The 26328-nt window shown below is 39.4% G+C and overlaps 1 protein-coding gene across 1 annotated transcript in view; it reads left to right on the forward strand.

The window, feature by feature from the left end:
* LOC122808228 (extracellular calcium-sensing receptor-like) overlaps nt 1-26328 on the forward strand; it is a 387150-nt gene that overhangs the window by 131620 nt on the left and 229202 nt on the right. The window contains exon 4 of the mRNA XM_044079190.1: nt 9242-10078. Within this exon, the coding sequence (XP_043935125.1) occupies nt 9242-10078 (837 nt within the window). The remainder of the gene's footprint in view (nt 1-9241; nt 10079-26328) is intronic.

Genomic DNA, 26328 nt, shown 5'->3' on the forward strand with positions numbered 1-26328 from the left:
GTACTTTTTGTTAACCCCAAACATTCCCAGAGGTAGTTGTCCCTAAATGCCCTATATACCTGAATAGGATCTCTTCTTAGATATCTGTAAGACACACTGTAAAAGTTCAGATATTTTAGCATTTCATAATAACTTAAATTTTCACATCCATGGATACCCTTGATATATTTCTGCTGTACTCTTTCCAGTATACTCATGCTTGTTTTCTTATAGGGTTTCCATATTGTTATTCCATATTCAAGTTTGGGTCTAATGTAACTAACAAGTAATGACTTCATTATTTTTAATTTCCTAGACTTTATAAATCTTTTTATACAACCTATAGTTCTATAACTATCATTAACCAATTAGTTGACTTGATTAGAAAAACTCATAGCTGAATCTACCCATACACTCAGGTCCTTAAATGAGTCTACAGATTTAATCACTGTGCACTGTATTAAATATTCATCTTTCGATTTATGCCTACCAAATCTCATCTGCTTAGTTTTTGATGTATTTATCAGCATATTATTTTCCTGTGCTCAAATGGTCAATTTAGTCAAGTTTTTGCAGACATGCCTTATCTGTAACACGTGTAATCAGTTTACCCAATTTCAGGTTATCTGCATATAGACTATAGAACACCTCAGATGAAAAGGTTATGTCTGAAAGATATAACCTAAACAAGTAAGGACCTAGGACAGAGCCCCGTGGGGCACTCTGACTTGTAACCAAGGATTTCACCTGTCCAGTTGCTGCATGATACTTGCCATGTCCTATTTGTAAGCCATGCAGCTATCCATCTTATCAAGAGTACATCAATATGTAGTTGTACTAATTTATTGATCAGTGTTATGTGTATGACCCTATCAAATGCTGAAGTTAAATATATATAAATTACATCCCAGCACAATTTTTCATTCATAGCTGTTATTATATTGTTATAGAACATCATGTTACAGGTGGTAATAGATCTGTTTTCAACATATGCATGCTGATATATGATTTCAAGTCTTAACCTATCCAGCTCTGATAATAAGTTATCCAATATTACATTCTCCCTTAATTTTCCACAACATGAAAATAGACTTAAGGGTTTGTATGACTCTAGGTTTATCCTACTCCCTTTTCCCTTAAAACAGGTTTAATAAGGGCATGTCTCCAATCCTGAGGAATCTCTCCATATTTATATGACCTGGTGAATAATATTTATTTTATTTTTTATTTATTTTATATTTGTTGACCGGGCTAGTCTAGCTGGATACATGTCCATTTTCAGTAGAGGCCTGGGGAGAAAAGCTCCAAGCATAAGTAAATTACGGAATACAATAATTAAAAAATGACTAGATTCAAATACATTAAGAGAGCAAAAATGGTTGGAAAAAAAATAAAAATTGTTTTAGTGAACAATAGTACAGAGTCATTGCATAGGTTTAAGAAACAATCAAGTACAAAGTCTTTCGTAGGTTTAAGATACAATCAAGGACAAGTTACACGATATTTGAAAATTATCATTCATTAAGTCAAAGAAGGAGAAAGAGAAAAGGCAGGAAAACACAAGTACTAGTATAAGGTTAGCTTCTATTGATTAATGCTGCAGAGGGGCCATAGCCCAGGAGGAAGGGGTATAGCAAGAAGAGAAATAAGAGGATAAGTATGATTCAGTCAGGTTTAGAGCAGGGACAAAGCCAATGCATTTTTAGATGTTCTTTGAAATGTTTCTTGAAGAGTGGTGTAGATGAGAGAGAAGTGAGTGTTCTAGGAAGCTTGTTCCAGATTCTGCCCACAACACTGGTAAAGAGTGAGTCCCCAGCTTTGTTATTAGATTTAATGTTGGAAATTAGTAGCTTATTAGCTGAGCGTAGAGTTCTAAGATTTTTATATGGGGAGATCAGGTTAGAGAGGATAGGGGTATTATTTGGGTGATAAAGAGTTTTTTGTGTGATCACAAGCTGATTAAATAGTAGTTGGTTTGTAGTTCTGACCATCCGAGTTGTTTAAGGTTGAGACAGTGGTGGGTTCTATAAGGGAGCCAGTGGCAAATCTGACTATATTATTATAGCTAGCTTTAAGCTTGGTAAGATTGTGCTTTGATAGATTGGTATATATGGCAGAAGCATAGAACAGGGTAGAAGTGAGATGAGTCTGGGCAATGGTGGTTCTAGCTAGTGGTGTGAGGTAGGGTTTGATTCTATACAGGGAGCCTAATTTTTTATTGACAGTTTTTATAGTATTGTTGATATAGTCATCATAGCTGAGGTTATGATCAATGGTTACACCCAGGAGATGTGCAGTAGTATCAGGGGAAATACTAGTTCCATTATTAGAGGTAATTGTGAAGTGGATCTGTGGTGACTTTTGGGTGGGAGCAAAAAGTAATAATTTTGTTTTTTTTCAGGTTAAGGAGAAGGCAATGATGGGTGAACCAATTTTCAACAGAGTTAAATACAGTTTGAGTAAGGGTCTGGAGAGAGGTTGATGACTTAGCAGTACAGATTAAAGTAGGGTCATCAGTGTATTGTATACAGGTGGCTTGAGGAAAAACAGTATGGGGATCATTAATAAAAATGGAAAAAAGAAGGGGGCCTAGGATAGAGCCTTGAGGGACTCCAATGTTCACGGGGAGGGGTGTGGAGAGATTATTGTCCCAGAGCAATGCTTGTTGTCTATTTTCTAGATAGGATTTCTACCAAAGAACTGCTTGTGGGTCAAGAGATTGGGTTTTTAACACACTGATAAGTAAGTTATGGTTGACCATATCAAAGGCTTTTGATAGGTCAATGAATAGTGCGGAAGAGAGAGAGTTGTTGTTTCGATTCCTGTTTATACAATCAGTAAAAGTTAGCAGGGCAGTAGTAGTGCTATGAAAGGGCCTAAAGCCATGCTGGCAGTTAGCAAGTAAATTATTGTGGAGCAGGTGTTGAAGTAGTTGATGGTGAATACATTTTTCCATTATTTTGTCTAGTGGAGAGAGTAATGCAATTGGTCGGAAGTTGGAGATATCAGTGGATTTACCTCCTTTATGTAAGGGGATTATATGAGAGACCTTCCATATGGAAGGGATGGTACCTTCTGTGATTGTTCTGTTTATAAGGATGGATATGGGATATGCTATGGCTTTGGCAGCTATTTGAAGGTATTCTGCTGGCAGGCGGTCAGCAGAAGGGGTGCAAGGTTTGAGTTTTTGAAGAAGTTTGTAGATAAAGGATGTTGGCGCAGGTTGTATATGGAAGGAGGGAAATGAACTGTTTGTATATTGTAAAGGACAGGGGGTAATGGGCGATAATGTTTTTGCTAGAGTTTGAATAGCTTCAGTGAAGTAATTGTTAAAGGCATTGGCTATTTGCATAGGACTATTATGGGGAATTGAGCATGGGGTTGGAGTTTTAGCCTGTCCTGGTTTGAGAAGTTTATTAATGCCTGACCAAAACTTTTGAGGGTTTTTTGAGTTTGATTGTTGAAGGTGGGAATAATAGTTTTTCTTGTCTAAGATAATGTCCTTTTTGGTAGCATTTCTTAGCTGTTTAAAGTATACGTGGTCTTTAGAGCTCTTAGAGGCTCTCTGTTTGGCCCATATTTTGTTTCGTAGGAACATTTTTTCTCTGGTTTGTTTTGTGAGCCATGGGGCTATTTTGGTCCTAACTCGGGAAGAGCAGAGGGGGGCATAGCAGTTTAGGATTTGTAGGAATTTAGTATTAAAGTAAGAAACTGCTTCATCCAATTTAAGTTGCTTTAGAGATGACCAGTTACAGGCCTTTAGCTCATTTTGAAAGCTCTCGGTTTGGAAATGTTTTTTAGAACGGTAGGTTAAAATATTGTTATTATTAGGGCTGTATGCCTTTTGTTTTGTTATGTAGGTTAGAACATGGTCACTAATGTCATCTGGGAGAGTTCCTGGAGTATAAGTTTCAGGGTGATTGTTTATAAGGATCCAGTCAAGAGTAGTTTCCTTATTACTAGGTTTGTGGATTCTTGTGGGGGTGTTTATTATTTGAGTAAAACCATATAGATTTATGTGGGTGTTAGGATTGGGGGAGCTACATGTGGTCCAGTCTATGTTAAAGTCACCTAGTACAATAGTTTCTTGAGGTAGGAGGGTGGAAAGGCTACAAAGAATGTTTTCAAGAGTGTTAATATTATTTCCTGGAGGAATATAGGAGCAGATTATATAGATCGATTTAGATTATTAATTTGGAGTTTGACGGTAAGGGTTTCTGCATTGGTATTTGAGGGTAGTAACACATTGTAGGATGAAATGAGAAGTTCAGATTTATACAAGATGGCTACACCCCCACCCTTTTTGGATGTACGGTCACATCTTAGGATATTATATCCAGGTGGGGTTATTTCTAGGTTATGAGTAGAAGGTTTCAACCAAGTTTCCGTAAGGCAAAGGATATCAAATGCATGTACTTGTAATAGGGCATGCAGTTGACTAAGTTTGTTGTTAATGCTATGGATATTAAGTTGAGCTATTCTGAGAGAGTTACCTAATCTTATAGAGGTAGAAACATCATTGGCTGATTGTTTTTGTAGATTACTGTCAGTTTGTGGAATTGGGCCAGGGTTAGGATGAATGTCTCCATCTAACAGAAGATGTGTGGAATGTTTTAATAAAGTTTTTATAATTTTATAGTACTTGGGTAGGCTTGTCTTGTTGGGGAAGTAAGTAACATGGGAATATCTATGAAACCTTGGAAGTAGATAAGCTGAAGTAGAGGTTATGTTACTGTGGGAGAAGTAGTTGAGATGTGTAATTGGTAGAGCTTGCTGGTGGGTAGGTACTTTATAAACCAGAGAGAAGTGTTCGTAGAAGGTTAGGGCATAAGTTAAGGTTAGGAATATTAATGAAGGAGAAATGAGAAGACAGTTTTTGAGGATAGGCTTATGTAAGTAGGCCATTTGTAATAGTAGGGTTAAGAGGTTATGTAAATTGTTGGTAGTGTGGTAGGATAGGCAGAGGAGGTTTTGGGGAGACTAGAAATGAAGATAAAGGTAGAGTGGAGTGGTTATTGTCACTTGCAATAGAGTGGAGATAATTAAGGAGAGAGATTAGGGGAGGAGTTGATAAGTAGTAGTTTAAGGTGATAGGGTGAGTAGAAAAGTGGGTGAGGCTAAACAGGTATACGTTTAACAGCAGTGGGGGTGGGTGGGAATTGGGGGAAGGGTAGGGGAGTGGAGTAAGCCCGTAGGGCGAACGGAGAGGGTCAGAGCAAGTAGTGGAGGATTCAGCAGAGACAATCAGTAGCAGTAACAACCCAGAGAGAGAAGGTGGAGCAGGTAAGTAGCTTCTAGTGGAGCAGTATGATGTAAGAAAAAGGATAGTGAAGAGGGAAGAATAAAAAGAATAATAGTCTGCTGCTGTGGGTAGAGGATGTGAAGAGTATGGACTAGGACCGGAGAGAGAGTATTAGGGGAATAGCTAGGCAGCAGGGCAAGGGAAGAGAAAATAGGAAAAAGAATGTAGTGAGCTGAAACTAACAAAAGTGGGGGAAAGAGTAAGGGCTCTAGGCCAGATTAGACTGCACCTAGTGGGCAGAAAGATTATTATAACAGGTAACCAAGAAAAGGAATTAGGAAGTAGGTATAGGTATAATAGATATAATGGTAATGTAAGTTCTCAGGTCATTGTTATTAATTCCGTTTCCTCCCTGCACTTTGTTTGGATCAAGTTTGCGCAGTTCTTTTTCAGTATAATCTAATCTGATTCCAGTATCTGAGGTTACCTGGATGTCACTAGGACAACTTACCACCCCTTTTGTGGAGCCAAACTGTTTTGTATAAGATTTTGCAAATATATCTATAATCTGTTGTGTTTGAGAATAAATTTTAGAAACTGCACACAGTTTATCAATTTGTGTGTCTTTACTCCTTCCATGTCTTATGCATCAATAAAATCATTTTCTATTATGCTCAATATCATTATATAAAATTTCTTCAAATTTTTCTTACTCTTGTCTCACACTATGCTTAAAATGTTTCTCCAGCTTGTTTATTTCAGTTTTCAAAGTTTTAGTTCGACCTCTCTTCCATTTCTTATATTTGTTGTCTCTCACCTTAATCAGATATCTTGTTCTTATGGAAATATATCCCCCTGATGTTGTATGCCTTGATCCTAATGTTAAACAGTTTTTGGATTTTTTGCACTCAGACAATTTGTCTTTAAAAAAGCGTTTTACATTCCATCTGCAGTTTTTTCCACTGAACACCTCACTCCAGTTAATTTTACATAGTGACTGTTTTGCTTCCATATAATCCATAATTAACCTTCTGTGCATTGGCTTAGATTTCAGTTAGGCAGAATAATCTAGCAACAAATTAACCTTTATAACCCCATGATCACTGCACATCAATGGTGGTAAAACTTGACTTGAAGTTACTGTAATTTCTTTGGGAACACAAACAATGTCTAGTATGTTCTGTCCCCTGGTAGTTTTTTTTTTCAATCTGAAGCAATTGTTGTTTCTGAATATATGCTGTGAAAAATATCCTTACTAATGTTGTATTATATATTATTTCAGTCTGTTTCTGTTAAAATTTAAGTCCCCACCTAATATTATTCTTCCCACCTGTGTTTCATGCAAGAAATATATTACTTCCTCTAGGTCATCAGCTCTTGATTTTGGTGGTCTGTATACTCCAACAATTGTTATATATTCCAGGGTTGTCTTTCTTGTTACAGTTACACAGTCTATAGTGTTGGTGTTATCATTGGACATGTAATAATCACAAGTCTCATAGCTGTCTTTAATCAATATCATAACACCTCTACCTGATTTGTTATTAGAATGTATGTCACAGTAAAAACATTTATACCCTGACAGAACTGGTTCCCAGTCATTATTCTTTAACTATGTTTCACAAACAATAACAACATCAATCTTGTGGGAAGGTAGTAAATTTTCCAATAAAAACACTTTATAATTAATGCTCCTAGCATTAACAACCATCAGAGATGCATCAAATGGGCTATCTATGGGCTGTTAAATTTTCGACATGGCAAAAATCCTGCCTAGTGTTTGTCAAATATTGCAAAATATCTGCTGCAAAAATGATCTTCCCTGATCTAGACAAATGCACACCATCCTGTCTGAACACGTGTGCCCAAAACAAGGCTTGGATGCTCCTTGGCATTCTTCTGTGATATGTATGCTTTCTTCATTGGAGTAAGCTTTAAATTTGTATATGACTTTTCTAATTGTAACCATTTGATTGACAGAAGACTACATCTCTTACATGACAAACCTGCTTGTCAGTTTGTTCTGTACAATGACTTGAATTCCTGAAACATTTTGTGATTTATTGATCTTGATGAACCTGCTTGTGACTTTCTTTCTTTACATTGACTTGCACTTCTGAAACATTTTCTGATTTCTTTATCCAGCTAAATTTGTTCTAGCTACTTTTTGTGTGCCTATAACCTATTATACTCTTATATACACCAGTAATGGTACATTTTGAACATCTGCTTAGATCAGCATTTTATTGTCCTGTTGTCTGACTGCAGCTGTAGGAAAATATTTTTCAGCTGTCTTTTTCTTATTTGCTTGTTTAACAGTTATGTTTTATGTACTTTCATCCTTATCTGTGTTGTAATTTTGCTAAATATGTGAATTGTGAACTGGCCTAACTATTTAGCACACATGATTAGGACAAGGAGCTGGTAATGGGTTTTATCCTGTAGTCTTTTATTTGATTCTCTTAGTCTCCATTATTTCTACTGTGTCACTCTATGCTGGCAACTTAACCAGGCAGTAACCTTGGGTCATCCCTGAAAAAGAGGGCTTTCCCTACTGCATTAATATTTTAAATGAATTAGAAAAGGTAGCAAAAAGGTTTAAAAGCAAAATGATTAAATCCACAAAAATGTGTGTAGAGGAGGCAGACCACTTCTTAAAACCACCAAGCACATTTTTTATTTAATAAACAATAAAATATATAAGCACTTTCGTCTCAATATTCCAGAATTACAGAGACTTCATCAGATACACAGCAAAACCAAAATGATGTTCACTGCTTTAACTTTCTGTCTTTCTGATCCCTCTTTACAATTGTTTTGTATAGAAATTAACTTCTTTCATTCTATTTCTCCTTTCCCTTTCTTTACTATTACGCGTACTCCACACTCTAGTACTTCCTGCTATTTACTATTACGCGTACTTCACACTCTACTACTTCCTGCTCTTTACATTACTTGTACCCCACACTCTAGTACTTCCTGCTCTTTACATTACTCGTACTCCACACTCTAGTACTTCCTGCTCTTTACTATTATGTGTATTGCACACTCTAGTACTTCCTGCTCTTTACATTACTCGTACTCCACACTCTAGTACTTCCTGCTCTTTACTATTATGTGTACTGCACACTCTAGTACTTCCTGCCTATTTTATTCTACTCCTCCTTTCCTCCTTTTTCCCTCCTCTCCAGCTCTACTCTCTTGCTGTCTGTTTTTTTCCCTAATGTTTCACATTCTAGTTTGCCTCCTTTCACTTTCCCAAGTCCTCTAACTCTACCTTCTCAAGACAGAACCTTCTCTCGTTACCTACTCTCTACAGAATCTGTCAGGTATTACTTGAGAACTCCTCTCTACAACTCCTGTTTATGCTCTGTACTGCATTGCAACAGCTCGCCCTTTTGTGCTGTGATACTGCTATACAACTTCAGATGAATTTGACTGATTTTAAAATTGATCTACCGTGAGCGAATCTATTTTGCATATGTAATTGCGGAAAATTATGATTGCAATTGTAAATCTGTAGGATCAGCTCCTGCTTTTGCTGCTATTTGTTATTAAGCTTATCATACCAGGAAAATTATTGTAACTTTTTGTCTGTTTTATATATTTTGTCTCTTCTATGTTGATAAATGGAACTTTTCTTCACGGTTATCTGTTGACACAGACTATCCTTGTAAACAGATGCAAATAAACAATAAAGTTAGCCCAGATACATCAAATACCCAAACTCTGACTGCATTTCCTTGGAAATCTGTGTTGATTAAACACAGAAATGTATAGTGCTTTGTAGTGCTAAGACTATAATACTGGAAAAAAAGCAAAATATTCTACAGTTTTCACCTGTATATTCATGCTTACTGTATATTTCATGCTAGTTTGATAAATTTGCTTCTAGTCCTGAGTATCAGCATAATCATGTGCTTCATGCATGAACAAGAGGGGATGAAAAAGTATGAGTCCAGTCAATAAAATGTAATAAATATATCTCAGGAAACCATTAGTTCCTTTCTATATTTTCAGATCAGCTATGCTGCAACAGTGTCTGCACTGAGTGACAAGTATCAGTTCCCATCGTTTCTTAGGACTGCTCCAAGTGATCACTTTCAGTCAGTTGGCCTTGCCAGGCTGGTTATACACTTTGGTTGGACATGGGTAGGAATTTTACTGGAGAATTCTGACTATGGAGAAATGGGAGGTCAAATCCTAAGAGAGAAGATCATCAAAGCAGGTGGATGCGTTGAGTTTTATGAACTTATTCCTCTTGTTTATTCATATATAAAGATTCAAAATATCATTGAAGTAATTAAAAAATCATCAGCAGATGTCATTGTTATATTCTCCTCACATGAAAGCCTACTTCCTGTTATGGAAGAAATTGTAAAACATGGAATAAGTGGAAAGGTATGGATTGCCAGTGAGGCATGGTCTGATTCTCCTTTTTTCTCAAACAGAAAATTTCTAAACACCCTTCAGGGTACATTGGGCTTCTCAATCCGGAGGGGTCAAATGCCCAGGTTTAGGGATTTTCTTTATGGCATCCATCCATCAAAGCTTCCAGCAGATATATTTGTTAAAACATTTTGGGAGCAAGTCTTTGGATGCATATGGTTAGATAATAACACTGAGCACATGACTCAGAATGTGAGTGGACAAGGTTCATATTGCTCAGGACAAGAAAGGCTTCAAGATACAAATATCCGTTTCTTTCAGCTGACAGACTTAAGATTCACTTACAATGTGTATAATGCTGTGTTCATTACTGTACATGCTTTACATAATATGTTATCATGCAAACCAGGAGAAGGTCCTTTTATGAATGGAACATGTGGAAAGATTGATAAGTTTAAGCCATGGCAGGTAGGGAACCCTTTCTTAAATCATAAGTATAATAAACAGAAAGTTTTAATAAGCTGTGTTCAAAACAAAACTAAAACATTTTTGCATGTAGTATTAAAAACATTCTAGGGTTATGGTATTTATGTAAACCTTTATAAAAAAGTCACACTGATCAGCCACTTGTTTTGTTTGAATGCAACAAATGAATGTTTCCCATTTATGCACTTATAAAACATGGAGCACACCAATGTTCACACTTAAAAGTCTGACTAATTTGGGGCCAATTCATATCAACTTTAAGACTCCCTGCTCTGAAGAAACTATTTGCCACTGATGCTGAATTACGCCTTAATTTCTGCTGTGTGATGATAATGTACAATCACTCAATCTGATAAAGTATGTAATCTCAACTAGGTTTTAGAAGAAGACTTACCAGTCTTGCAGTGACTATGACCTTGGAATACTCATGTCAGCTATTATTTGTTAGCTTTGCTCTTGTTCTCAAGCATCATAGGATCATAGGATCATAGGAAGTTACTAGGCTAATGGCCCTGGGAGCCTTACAAGCCTAGCCAAGTTCTACCCTTATTTCCATGATCAGCACCTAATGCCCATGTCAAAGAGGGTCACAGGTGGAACCCCCAGGGTGAATTTATTGTTGCCCATCCAATCTCCGAGATTGCATTTGAAGAGGTCCAGTGAGGTGCTCTGTTTGACATGAAGTGGGAATCTGTTCCAAAGGTGTGGTAACCTTTGTGAGACAAATCTGTCCCTCCAGCAGGTTCTATTAATGTCACATATGAGGTTAAGGTCTTTACAGTGAGTAACACATGTACCATTTGACTTGTGGATATGCACTATTTCCAATAAAGCAGGGAGAGAGGTTGCCTAATATGCAAGGCAAATATCACTTCTCAGTAGTCTGTATGAATCAGAATAAAGTGACAGTGATTTTCTGATAATCCACATAGGACAGATGCTGAAGACCTTGAATTTTCCTTGTGAAGAACCTTTGTGGTTTCTCCAATTGCTGCAGGTGTTTGGAAAAGTACATACCAAAAGGGGCATTGTACTGAAGTTATTGGCCTGATGAGGAAAGAGTACAGGAGGAGATTATAACTTCTTTTTTTTCTTGAGGCGATGCCTTTACTTATGAGATGAGCAATATACAATGCTCTTCCTATGACTTTGGAGATATGGTAATCAAAGGTAAGATTGCTGTTAACCTGTGTGTCCAGGTATCTCACCACTGAGTGCATACTTCGGATATTGCTGTTGATGTGGTAGTTAGCAGGAACATCGCTCTTATCAAAAGGGATGATGCTACATTTTTTGCATTGAATTTAAGGCTGCTACTTTGGCACCAATCATTTGCTTGTATAAGACCGTCTTGTAGAATGTTGACATAATTTGGAGATTCTATGACCACTCCCAGTTTGTAGTCATCAACAAACTTTGTCAGCCAATGACCTTTAATTTTTGATTGCACTTTGGAGAATAGATTCCAAACAGTAGAGGTCCCAGGACTGATCCCTGTGGAGCAACACTGGTTATTGCTCTGCTGTTGGAGGTGGATTCCCTTAGTTTAACTATATGTGTTCTATCAATGAGCCAGTTAGTGACCCATCTAAGGGTTACTACCTGGCTGGATGAGTTTGTCAATGATGCCTGATTGGGGGATAGTGTCAAAAGCCTTGGCTAAGGCTAGGTAGCCTGTATGTACAGATCTTCCCTTGTCCAGGGCCTTGATGACTGTCTTATAGGTTCATTGGTGTGTACTAGGCTAATGGCCCTGGAGCCTTTGCAAGCTTAGCCCATAGGATTACCTTGGCATCATGCCACCCGAACTTAGTTCCCAGTGCCTCTGTCAAGTAGAGCCACTGGAGTGATCCCCAGGGTGAATTTTCTTGAATTTTATATTTCACATCCACTCATCAAGATTTCTCTTGAAAGGGGCCAGTGAGGTGCTCCCCTTAACATGTATGGGAATTGTATTCCATAGCATGGGTAGTCTCTGGGTTATAAACCAGTCCCTCCAGCTTGTTCTGTTGATTGTGGTAATGAAGTTGAGGTCTCTGGAGTGAGTAGTGTGGAGGGATTGGGATTTCTTTAGATGTAACATTTATAACAGAGATGGGTCAGACATGGCTTTGTAAGTCAAGCAGAGATTGCCTCTAAGTAGGTGATATGAGACAGAGAATAGTTGGAGTTTTTTTAGTCTGTCCATATAGAACAAGTGTTAAAGGCCTAAGATCCTCTTTGTGAGGTATTTTTGTGGCCTCTCCAGTTGTTGTAGGTGTCTAGTGAGGTACATGCCAAATGGGGCATTGTACTCAATGATTGGCCTAATGAGGGAATAGTAGAGGGAAACAATGACCTCTTTCTTCCTGGATGCAAAACCCTTAGTAATGAGATGCGCCTCATAAAAGGACTTTCTGACCACAGAGGCAATGTGGTGGTCAATAGAGAGGTTGCTGTCAATCTGTGTTCCCAAATCTCTTATGATGCCTTCTGTGTTCAGTGGGCTACCATCGATGTGGTAATTCATGGGAATCGGGTTTTTCCCAAAGGAGATGATGGCACATTTTTTGGCACTGAGCTTAAGGCCATGGTTCTGACACCAGTCATTGGTCCCAGTGAGGCCTTTCTGTAGGATGTCAACATCACTTGGGGAGTTAATTATGGCTCCCAACTTGTAATCATCTGGGAACTTTGTCAGTCAGAGTCCTTTCACGTTGGGTTGAACTTCAGAGAAGTAGCAATCAAACAGGAGAGGATCCAGGACTCAACCCTGCGGGACTTCACTCATAACTGGTCGACAATCTGACACGGAGTCAGCTACTTAAATACTGGGGGTTCTATCTGTGAGCCAATTTGCAATCCACCTATTGATATAGGGGTTGATGCCTAGCTTAGTGAGTTTTTCTATGATTCCTGAGTGGGGAATGGTAGCAAAGGCCTTGGCCAGATCAAAGTAGGCTGTATGAACCACCTTACCTCCATCCACAGCTTTGGTGACTGACTCAAATAAGTCAAACAGGTTGAGCAGGCATGATCTACCCTTCACAAAACCAAACTGTGTGGGATCCAGTGTTTGGAGGTTCCCTATATCTTTATTTATTAGGTCCATGATGATGCATTCTATAGCTTTGCATATCAGACTTGTCAGGCTAATGGGGTGATAGTTCCCAGGGTCTGTAGTCGCTCATCCTTTGTGGAGAGGGTTGACTGTAGCAGTGCACCATCCAGTAGGGACAAAGCCTGAGATGAGACTGTGATTGAACAAGGCACACAGGTGAAGTGCCAGTTCACTCTGTAGGTCATGTAGAACACAGCCAGGGATATTTTCAGGTCCCATAGAAGCTGTATTCTTGGCCTTGGGCAGTGCTGTTTTAACCTGTGCAGCAGTAATACTGGGTGCCTGGAAATCTACTGGTATTGTGATTGGTTCTTTGGTGGGGGAGAGAGGGGTAAAGTTGGCACTGAATCTGTCGGCCAGTATATTGGCAATATCTGTTGGTTCAGTATAGGAGGAGCCATTGTGCAACAGCTCCGAGCAAATCTGGGTATTGCCGTGGAGATTATTTACATAACTATAGAAGGCCTTGTGGTTGTCTTTACTATCTGCTGCAATTCTGTTTTCGTAGCTAGCTTTAGAGGATTTGATGAGGGATCTCAACTTTTTGATGAGGCTGATAAAGGAGTTTTTCCAGTCTTGGGACTTCACCTTATTTCTCAGCAGTTTCCTCATTCTGTTGTAGAGTTTGTTTATAGCAGGGGACACCAGATTGGCTTCCTTTTTTTGGAGGAGAGCATCTTGGTTTTATTGGGTATGGCAAGATCCATGCAGTTGTGTACGTGTTCTTACAGGGCATTAGTGGATGATTTGGTGGTCATGCAGCTGTTCTCCAATTGCATAGCCACCTCTGTTTTTAGGAGCCCAAATTTAGCTTTGGAGAAGTTTTTCATGGTGGTTACCTTTGCAGGGGTGGGGGGATGGGAGGGATGTGGATTTCTAAGGTGACTAGTTTGTGGTCAGATCTAACCAGGGAGGAGTTCACTATTGGTACAGAGCAGCAGTCACCTATGTTAGTAATGACCATGGCAAGGATGTTGCTACCCTCTAGTGGGGGTAAGAATGAGCTGGTCCAGGGCATTGGAATTAATGAATTTCAGGAAACGCTGGGCAAGTGTATTGGTACATGAGTAGTTTTCCCAGTTAATGGAGGAGTAGTTGAAGTCACCCTTGAAGAAGTCCTTGAAGAAGTTCACCAGATTTAACAGGCATGACAAATCTAAAATGAGAGGGTCAAGAGTTTGGAGATCACCTATATCTTTGCTGATAAGGTCCATGATGATTCTCGCCATAACTTTGCGGATAAGGCTTGTCAGGCTAATAGGTCTATAGTTCCCAGGTTCAGTGGAAGCACCACCTTTGTTCAAGGGAATAACAATTGCCATTTTCCATTCAGCTGGGATGAAGCTGGTGCTTTGACTATCATTGAAACGAGTACTCAATAGTGTTGCTAATTCTTGTTAAAGTCCATCTAGGATGCAGCCTGGGATGTTATCAGGTCCCATAGATGCTGTGCTTTTGGTTTTAGAGAGGGTGTTTATGACCTGCTCTTAAGAGAAACAAGGTAGGGGACAAGTGGTAGGGATGTCATGCGGTACGTTTGGTGGGGACAGGGGAGTGAAGTTTTCACAGAACCTGTCAGCCAACAGATTAGCTATGGTCACAGACTCAGTATATGTGGTATCATTAACTACCAGTTTGGCACAAGTCTGGGTCTTTCCTTTTAGGTTATGGATATAACTAAATAATGCTTTATGGCCTTATGGTTGTCCTTAGTTGAGGAAGCTAATTTGGATTCATAATTTGCTTTGGAGGACTTCACAAGAAGTCTTATTTGCTTGTTTAAGATGAAGAGGGAGTGTTTCCAGTTTAGGGCTTGCTCTCTCTTACTCTTAGACAGCAATTTCTTCTTATTGTAAAACCTGTTAATGGCAGTTGTCCATCATGCAGGTTTGCTCTTCCTTTAGGAGCTTGTTTTGGTCCTATAAGGCATGGCTGAGTCAATGCAGTTATACAGGTGTTTGTATAAAGCATTGGTGTAGAACTTGGCATAGTTGCTAATTCCTTCAGGGGGGTGCAGTAAGCTATTTATACCATCCCCAAAAAGGTTATAATCTGTTTTGGAGAAGCTTTTTTAGTTTAGTTGCTGCTGGGGGGGGGGGGGGTCAGGTGTGTATTGTTTTACATATTATACCATGATGTAATTGACAATGCACGTTTGTGTCTATTTTATCCCATACTCTTGCTGTCCCAGGTTGGGCATGATATCAGCAGAACAACAGTTCATAGCAACACCTATACTGGTGAGTCAGCTGCGTAGGACTGTATATGTTATAATGGATGCCTATTATCCATATCTGTTGTTCACCATGACTTAGAGTTACATTTTTGTCCACTGTATTCCTATTCTGGGCATTTTACATCCCCATGGAGATGTTCTTCCTTCCCACTCCTTCGACTTCATAAGTATAATACTTTTAAACTTCATATTTTCTGTTAAAAAATCTTATAACATACAATACTATGGTTTCGAACAATACAAAATACCTTCATGATCCCATTTCATGTTATATAATATCCCACATCTTTAACTCACACAACATAGCTTCATTTACAGTGTATGACATAAACACCTTTCATCTTTATATAATCCACAATAAATACTATCATCCTTCTTGCATTATTTTCTAAATTAGCTTAAACATTCTTTTTTCATATTTTTATATAGAAATGCAGTAATGTTTCCTCAATATCCATGCTTTTCATTATAAGTAAGAAATCACGCTGCACGCACTTTATATGATGGCATCTCAACTACACCTAAGCACTGACACGCTGTTTGCATGTGCTTACTTGAACCTTCAGTTCCTCCTCTGTCTCATTCTAGTTATTGTCTTTGTTGCTGCAGTCAGGTTTATTTATTATTTGTTAACCAGGAAAGTCTGACCTGGAACAAAGCCAATTTTCAACAGAGGCCCAGAGAGAAATGCTCCAGATGCATGTTGTTGTAACATGGGAGGAAACCCACACAAATGTAGAAGGACATGCAGACTCCACACAGAAAGCACCCCAGCTGTGAATCAAACCAGACAACCTCTTGTTGTGAAGCAGCAATGCTACCACTGCACCATTCTCATGCATGCTGTCACACTTTTGATGTTCACCATGTTTAGATGTTATGGGACTGAATGGTGCTGTAATGACAGTAAAGATCTCGGTTGCCTTTTCCTGGGGTGTTGTGCAGTACACACCATAGTGCATCCAGGAATCAGCATCAAGACATCAGAAATTCAAGCATGCACTCTAACACAGATCATTTTTGATTCATCCTGACAGGCCTTTGTTTTTTACTTTGGTCTTAGAGTGGTATAATCTGCCATAGATACAACAGATATTCAAAATTGCTTGAAGAAGTAGAAAGTTGAAGTGTAAGTGTTATGTCTTTCCATATATGAGAAGTGAATCATATCTACTTGTTTTTAGGCTAATTTGTGATAATATGCCTGCTTTTTAATATCTGGTATAACTGCACATCTAATACTTGCATGCATTTTGCAAACTTCCAGGTTATCTAGCTCACACATTTTTTCTTGTTATGCTATTTGTGTTGCACACTGCCTTGCAGGTCAATAAATGGCAGTCCTTGTAGTTGACATATCTTTCTATATGTTGGCTTTCTGAAGACCTGATGTCCATTTGGGCACAACATGTCACATCTCTGATGATATGAAACTCTGTTAAGGAAAGAAAATGTCCATTTAAACCCTCCTGCTCAGGTGATATCATGGAAAACCTGATATTTTTCTGGTCATACTTACTCACAGCATCAAGAATTTTCTGTTTTTTTTTTTTTTTTGCCCCGTGCCAACCATCAGGTTATTTGCTAAACTATTCCAGCACTCTCAACACATGCAATTGGACACCTTTTTCTCCCATATTTTTTCCTCAGCCAGGCCAATGCTATCTGTGCCCCCATACTAGGGACATACATAATATCCTATGCCTCTCTATCACTGCGAGCGGGCACACACACGCCCACAGACCCACACACACACACACACGCACACACGCACACACGCACACACACACACACACACACACACACACACACACACACACACACACACACACACACACACACACACACACACACACACACACACACACACACACACACGCACACACACACACACACAGATTTGACCACACATGCTGTCAAAGGGCTACCGATCACAAACTTGGAAGTACTAAACCCATGTCTTTTGGGTGCTGGAATTGTTTTAGCTAATATGAAATGACCTTTTCCACCCATAGGATGAGCACTCCATCATATGCTACTTACATGCTGCCCAGCTTTTCCATCACCCAAATCAGATCATCTGGGGCAAAGGCAGGACCTCATACCTGCATGCAAAAAAGCCAGGCTATACCATCATTAAAAGGCGTGGGAATAGAGTAGCCCAGAGCTTGGTCAACATATCCACATAGTAAGATAGAAGATATTAGAAGTCAGTGTATATAAACATACATAGTACAGTTTGGAGGGCTATTGGATTAATTTCAGGCTGTGTATGCTTATGTTTGCAAGTCTCATCTCAGATACATCCTGAGCCAGTCTGTAGAGATCCACTATTTCCTGGTCAGAAATGAAACCAAGTGAAACAGCCGTCCCTGTAATTTGTGGTGCTACTGGGGCCTCATGTGTTATTATTTCAGTAGCTACTGCTTAACCCTGACAGCTGACATTGAGTTATGTACCATGACAATTCCTGCCATTAATTACATTTCTGCACCATTGCTATAGTAGTTTTCCTGGTTTTTTTGTGCCAGTTCTTAATTCTTCTTTATCAGAACCAGTAGCTCAGCGAGTACCATGCTTGTATTTGATGCTGGAAAGGTGGGTTCTATCCCCATGCCAGCTGTTTGGACTCATGTTATAATAATGCTACTGTAGTACAGCAAAAGTGAGTGCTATATTCCTGAGATGTCATCATTCCCATGATATTGTAAACCTAAATCTAGTCTACTTCAGTTGGCTTAAGAAAATGTAAAAAAGATTTTCATAGCACTTATAAAAAAGAGACATATATTATAAAATTACACCAGTGCCGAGCCATATGAATTCTAGATAAAATAAAAATGCATCCACTACTCAAACAAAGCAATATACCTTCAGTCACATTTAATTGTTGCAATTTTTCAAATTTTAAACAGTAACTGAATATATAAATGTAATGCACATATTGTTCTTCTGGCGAGACAGGGTTCCCCATATGTGTAGGTGTATACATCTTTATCTATCACCACTGAGCAATGCAGGTACCATTATGTTCAACAGTGCCTTGAAATGCACTGTAAGTATTTAGTTTATCACAGTTCTTCATGCTGACTGCATAACTGTAAATCAAGTAGTTCTTTTCTTTCTGTATGTAGCCTGGAGGGAATGTATGTGACGACTAGTATGCATGTCAAGACTGAGGTCTGCAACTTATTACGACATCATATTTATTATTTAAGTACATTGCCAATGTTTCCATCAGTGAAATTCAGTGCCAGAGACATCGGCAATGGCTATTTCATTTCACACACAGTTAGGGACACATCTGTAGGTCAAGATAAACACAGAGATCACACAGCCAGGGAATGTTTACCATACAATGGTGATACTGCTTCGGCAGATCTGACATTGTCGAGAAGAGACAGAAACAGCACCAGTGCCTCATGTAATTATAAGCACTGAATACCCTGCTTTATTCTGACTGTTACATCCTACACATTTACTGATGTGCACCTTCAGCTTACAGCAGACCCACAGCATGACATGAAGTAGGTGGGCTCCCATAGGAGGCAGCAGTGACTTACAGCACACCAGGGTGAGTAGCATTTGAAGATGATTAACAGTGTGCTTACACATTATGGTATGTCTGATTTATGGTACCCTTCCAACTGTGTTTCCTCTGTGCAGGCAGTGAGTGAGAGGGGTTCCATCATCAGGCATATTCACCACATGTAACCACTGCTGAAAGCAAGACTAGATCTAACAGTGGGATTCTGATGTCTTCAAAAGTGAAGGTTGAATGGTGAGTGGCCTCTTAGGCGTGGATCCGAGATGCATCACATTCATAGTGCTTCACAATGGACTTGCCCACCTGCAGGTGGTGACACCTGTCATGACCTAGATGCAGCTTTGATATTTTATGTAGTCTGTGGTGTTTCATCAGCTGGAGGACTAGCTGGTTTATATGGTCAGTCTCCAGCAGTAAATCATAGATTCGATCTTTCAGTTGGCCCCCCTCGGGCCACCAGCAGGTAACCAGGCCATTGACAATAACCATCTTGGAACATCAGCTGGTGATGGTTGTCAGCAAGTTGTGTTCATGTTCAGACTGATAGTTCACCCCAGCCAGCATCCCACCCTATCTGTCAGATGTCACTCCATTTCTACTGTGTCAATCACCATAGCTAGTGCATAGTTCAGTCCGCCCCATCACTATTTGTCCAGTCTCTGTATATATGTGTGCCCATCTCTTGTCATTCCAGCTTCATGTTTACACACTCATCTGTCTATATTGTTTCATGTCTGTTTCTCCCAAAAACTTTCATACTTTGCTGTTCACGCAATATTTACAATTTGCTTGCATCCATACCCTTCATTCCTCCTCTCCTTATATAAAAGGGCTCTGCCTGCACAAAATATTATCCTTCCTTCTCACCTCTTTGCATCATAATCTATCTTATGTGATTTTTTGTGTATTTTCTCTCTGTTTACTGTCTGCCCCATTTGTTACTGTCCTATATCTCCTTTTCCACCACACGTTGTTGCTTTTTTGTTGTGATGGCTTTGTTGCTGTTAAGAGTGATGACCACATATGTGGTCCCCATAAATATTACACATCCTATTTTTGGGGCAGAATTCTACATTGCAAAGTTGTACAGCTCCTATATTAACCAGTCATTCTATGCCATTTGATCAAGAATGCAAAACATTGAAACACAAAATGTCGAAAACACAAAATATTGAAAGAGGAATTTGCCCTTCCCCCACTGTTGTGTGATCCCATAATTGGTATATATAATTAGCAGGGAGTGTGGTGGGCACAGCCCCCCACATTGGGAGTGCAGGGAGCTTGCCCTTTCATTAACTCATTACAGCTTGGTAGGAAAGCCTGCAGGATGTTTTGCAGGGGAGTGCAAACCCAGACCCCCCACAACCCCCATGCAAGCCCCCACCCAGCCATTCCAGTGTCCCGTTACTTGGCTATTTCTCCACAGTTGCCATAAACACTGTTCAAAACTCTCAGTATGCACACTGTTTTATGCTTTACTTCTACAATGATGACAGATATTTGGATTTAATTTACAAAATTGATTTCAAATTTTATAGCACAGACACTGATAGACATTTGCTAAACAAAGCAATAGTCTTACAATAAACACAGACTTGGCATTACAATTTCTCTACCTTTGAAACTCACATTCACTGAAACAGAAATGAAACCCACATTCAAAGAAAATGCATCTGGCCAGTGGTGGATTAGGTTTGCCTTTGAGCTTTTTTCAAATCATAGGCCCCTTGCACACATTTTAGGACCATGTAAAAGGTATTTAATACAATCAGGAAGGTGAATCAATTATAATATATAATAATTGAATTATATCCCTTGTATAATACAACACCACTTGATAGAGTGTGTTTTAAATTTATAGTTTTGAACATTTTGCCAGTAAACAATGAAACAAAACATGTGAACCAATAATGACAAACTGCCCAATTCCGAGCATTTCTACCATAAAAGGCCACTCAAACTTCTGTCATTACAATCCACCAGTATCAGTTAATATGCACAATTTCTGCAGAAGTACAAGTCATCTGAATAATTCCATATTGAAGAGATCTGAAACTAATTAGGTTGCTGCTAGAAAACAACTTTATATTGCAATGTTTCATCTACAAATTCAGTGCCTGCTGCTCTTAAAGAATAAATTGCCTATGTTACATTAAAAATAGTAGGCTGCTATATTTCAGTAGGGAATTGGTGGCAAGCTGAAAAGCAGGTTCATAGTTACTAGGCACCTTATACAAAGGAGGACATACTCAGGTCTGCAGCACCCCACCCCCTTAAAATACAAATTAACATGCTGTGCGAGTAGAACTGTGATAATGACACTGCTTTAAGACTCCATGCGACAATAGTGATACAATTTTCTGAACAAAACAGTTGTACATTTTAAGCAGACTTAGCATGAGCAGCAGTAAACTTTGCTTCCCTTGAAGCTCACAATTCCTTGAAAATGTCCTTAAAAATAAATTCCACCTGCTAACTCTTACTAGGGTATTTCACTCCCCCGGATTTACAATTTTTTTGTGCAGGACTTCTTAGTCCTGCATGGAAGCAGCTATTTAGGAGCAGGATGGCAGCGCACCATGCATATTAATGAAGGTGTGCTGCCTAAGCTCCTAATCTTACATGGAGCATGTAAGAGTGCAGGGGGCGTGTCTGAGAACAGAGCTCTCAGAATATACATGCCCCTGCAATGAAGAACAGCAGAAAGCCCTAAAAGAATTAGCAAGACTGCATACCCCCAGTAGCATCCCCCTACGTGTACAAGAGCAATAGTAAGCACAAAAATATAAAGATACTTTTTTTTAATGAAACAGATTAAATTTAACCATAGGTGCATGGGTTTGCCCATTGCTTAGCTACAGTTAATGCAGCTTAAATGGCAGAAGAGGATAAAAAGGAAGATATATGCAAATGAAGCAGTATAGCAATAGTGTAGTGGGCAGAGCATTTGCCTTATGAGCAGTTATTCCTGGTTTAAGTCCCACTGCAGCACATTCCATTTTCCATGTCAAATCACATTATGACCAATATTTTTAGTTGCATAACCTACTAAATAACATATATTTGTGAACTGGAGTACCGCATTAAATGCAGATGTGAGGTGTCAGTATCATAATTTTGCAAAGTCCGCAAATAATCACATGTGCCCCATACAGTATATGTACACAGGAATCAGGGATACAAATGGAAGGTAAAATGTGTAATGAATTATAACTCCATACAGATTCCAAATCCCCCATCTTCCCAAGAACCATTAGACATTACTGTCTAAATTAGTATAGTGCTAAGCGGGAGTAAGCACTACTAAGCAAATGTAAGCACTATTAAGCAGTAGTAAGCATGAGTAAGCAAATGCAACCACCAGTAAGCGGGTTTAAGCCCGTTTGCATGGGGGTAAACAATGCGCACACAGGTTAAGCAATATGGAAGCTAACTCTCTGTAAGCATATTTCACCGAAGGTTAGCATAGCTTAACCTCACGCAAACCCACACAAACCTACTTACAAGTGCTTAAAAGTGCCTTAATCTCTCTCTGTATCCAACAGCCACTGTTCTGCCCAACAACAAAATGAGCAGCCTTGCGGGTCTTGAACACAGGACCCTATACACTATAGGTAAAGTAGTTAACCACCAAGCCATCACAGCAGTACATAAGACTGAGGTATCACCAAACAAATCCTCACTATAGTAAAATCAAACTGAATATGTGAAAGGAATCAGTATACCATCATATGTTCGATAACCTACTACATAACATAAATATGTGAACTGGAGTACTGAAGTAAGCCCAGATGTGAGGTGTAATTGCAATACAGTGTTGAAGTCCCCTATTAAACACAAGGACCCCATACAGTGTATGTACACATGAATCATGGATACCAGACATATATATAACATGTAATGAATAATAAATCAATGCCAAAAAACAAATATAATGCAAAGTAAATATTAAGAAATGCTAAGCATTGCACAGGCCAGCTTAGTAGGTGTAAGCAATGTGTAGGCCAGCTAACTCAATTTGCCCAGTGGTATACCCCTTTAAACAATGTCAACCTTAGGTAAGCAAGTTTGCCCATACCTTAGCCTTTTCAAAACCGTCCAATCATGGCAAAGTGTGGGAAACTGTCCCTACTTAAACCCAACAGTGGGAATACATCTCATAACTGGTTGTAGCTAACCCTTGCAGGCACCATGTCAGGAAGGGGAGAGGGAGTGCACTTTTGGGTGCAGTGCTGGAGCATCCAGGAGTCAAGAGTCATGGCAGGACTCCATGTAAAAGACCATGAGCAGAGACTGCTGCAGGACCAGTACCAGGGTTCCCAATATAAGGCGGTCACCTGGGACTGTTTCACCCATGACCTTACCAGTGCTACTGGCATACCCCAAACTGGTGATCAGGTCAGGCATCACTATGCCGACCTGAAGCGGCAAAAGGGGGATCTCTTGAATCAGTGGATCCAAGAGACTAGGACAGCAAGGGTTGTCCAAGCTTTGTATAAGTATCACTCCACTACCAGTTTAATAACTGCCAGCTCATGTATATTATGGATAGGTATGGCTAAATATTCCTCTTATGTCCTTCACTGTGGCAAGTGAGCAGGCCACGAACCAAGAGGCCCATGGATGTCACCTGGAGAGGTTGCTTTGCGAGGCAGGTTAGTAATACTCTTGCAAGTACTGTCATAGGAAATAAATCTAAAAGTATTAGTAAGTTAATTGGCAGTATAAAACCTGTATTGTTTAAGGCAAGTACTGCATACACCAGAGAATATGGCAGGAAGAGTCTCATATAGTTTGTATGTAAATAAAAGCATAATAGCCGGACAATAAAGGTCTAACTGCTGGACTGCATGTGTATACTCTGGTATCATATGGTAATATAGATTTGCAATCACTTAATAGTACTGTTGTATTAAGCACTGTTACCCACATTGTGCAACATAAATAGAATGTGTAGGAATGTCTGTATATGACTGGTGTAATCCCCAGAGATCATGTAGTACAACTGAGAGAGACATAGACAGAAAACAGTGAAAAGACAGACAGCAAAATCTAAATAGCACACACAACTGAGACGTGAACTGTTGTATTGTTAGCACACACAGCCATGGTTCGAATCCTGGGAGTGGTAGTAGTCTGCATACAGAATCATACCCCACAACTGTACAGATATGTCCAGAATGTCCAGTAAATTGGCCCATATCAGCTGCCTGTCACTCTGCCCCCCTGGGAAATCAGTGGGATGATCCCAGACGTATAGGCAGAAAACAAGAAATACAACTGACTGTCACACATCTATAAGAACAAACCTGTCACTCTAGCAACTCCCCAAACTGTTACAAGAGTAATAAGCCAAGTATGTCCCATCTACGTCCCCATGTTGTCAAGCTGTGACCAGAGTGTGTACAGTAACAGAGTGAGAAGTATGTGCATAATAGTAATGTGGAATCTGGTACTTTGTGTGGCAACATTCAAGTAGTGCTAACAAACATTGCTCCCACTAGTCTGACAAATATGAACACTGTGCCCAGAAATAAAAGAATGATACCTTGTACTGGTACTGTTTACTTTGGTATTGTATGGCATTGTGAGTGTTGCAGTAGCTCTGAATAATAAGGTATTACTCATCACTGTCACCCACACTGTGCTACATAATATAACTGTCTAGGAAGTCCCATATAAGAGTGTTGTAATACAAGGTCAAAATGTAAAACCACAGGAGAAGTATAAGACAGAAATCAGATAAGAGATATACAGCAATATCTATATAGCACACACAACTGTGATGGACAGTGTTTTAGTTTTTAGCAGACACAGCCATGGTCTGAATCCTGGGAGTAGAAGTAGGCTGCATACAGAATCATACCCCACAACTGTACAGATAAGTCCAGAATGTTCAGTATATTGACCCATATCGGCTGCCAGACCCGCTGTTCCCCTGGGAAATCAGTGGAATGATCACAGATGTTTAGGCAGCAAACAGGAAAAACAACTGATTGACACACATCTATAAGAACAAACGTGTCACACTAGCAACTCTCCAAAATGTTATGAGAGTAATAAGCCACATATGCCCTATTTACACCTCCATGTTGTCAAGATGTGACCAGAGTGTGTACAGTAACAGAGATGTATGTGCATAATACTAAATCTGGTACTTTGTGTGGCAACATTCAGGTAGTGCTAACAAACATTGCTGCTACAGGTACGTCAGATATGAACATTGTGCCAAGAAATAAAAGCTTGATACCCTGTACTGGTACTGTTTACTCTGGTATTGTATGACATTGTGAGTGTTGCAGTTGCTCTGGATAATAAGGTATCACTGATCACTGTCACCCACACTGTGCTAAATAATATAACTGTCTAGGAAGTCCCCATATAAGAGTGTTGTAATACAAAGTCAGAATGTAAAACCACAGGAGAAGTATAAGACAGAAATCAGATAAGAGATACACAGCAATATCTATATAGCACACACAACTGTGATGGACAGTGTTTTAGTTTTTAGCAGACGCAACCATGGTCTGAATCCTGGGAGTAGAAGTAGGCTGCATACAGAATCATACCCCACAACTGTACAGATAAGTCCAGAATGTCCAGTATATCAGCCCATATCTGCTGCCAGTCCCCGTGTTCCCCTGGGAAATCAGTGGGATGATCCCAGATGTTTAGGCAGCAAACAGGAAATACAACTGATTGACACACATCTATATGAACAAACGTGTGACACTAGCAACTCTCCAAAATGTTATGAGAGTAATAAGCCACATATGTCCCATCGACACCCCATGTTGTCAAGATGTGACCAGAGTGTATACAGTAGCAGAGTGAGATGTATGTGCATAATACTAAATCTGGTACTTTGTGTGGCAACATTCAGGTAGTGCTAACAAACATTGCTCCCACAGGTACATCAGACATGAACACTGTGCCGAGAAATAAAAGCTTGATACCTTGTACTGGTACTGTTTACTCTGGTATTGTATCGCATTGTGAGTGTTGCAGTTGCTCTGAATAATAAGGTATCACTGATCACTGTCACCCACACTGTGCTACATAATATAACTGTCTAGGAAATCCAGTATAAGAGTGTTGCAAGTCACTAAAGGTTGATGAGGGCAATAGTCTACATATGTCCCGGTTCTCCTGCATGTGGTCAAGACATGGCCAGAGTCTGTGCAAAAAGAGATGGACAGGTATGTACAGAACATCAACCTGGAATCTGGCAGTATGTGTAGAAACAGTTAGTGTTAAACAATTCCTCCACAGGTATACCAGGTAAGAGCTGTATGCTGCAGGTAAAATCAGTTCATGTATATAGATGTCGACAGCCATATCACTGTCTA

This window comes from Protopterus annectens, chromosome 8.part0 (assembly GCF_019279795.1).
Source record: "Protopterus annectens isolate FY-2018-M chromosome 8.part0, PAN1.0, whole genome shotgun sequence".
Lineage (NCBI taxonomy): Eukaryota > Metazoa > Chordata > Ceratodontiformes > Protopteridae > Protopterus > Protopterus annectens.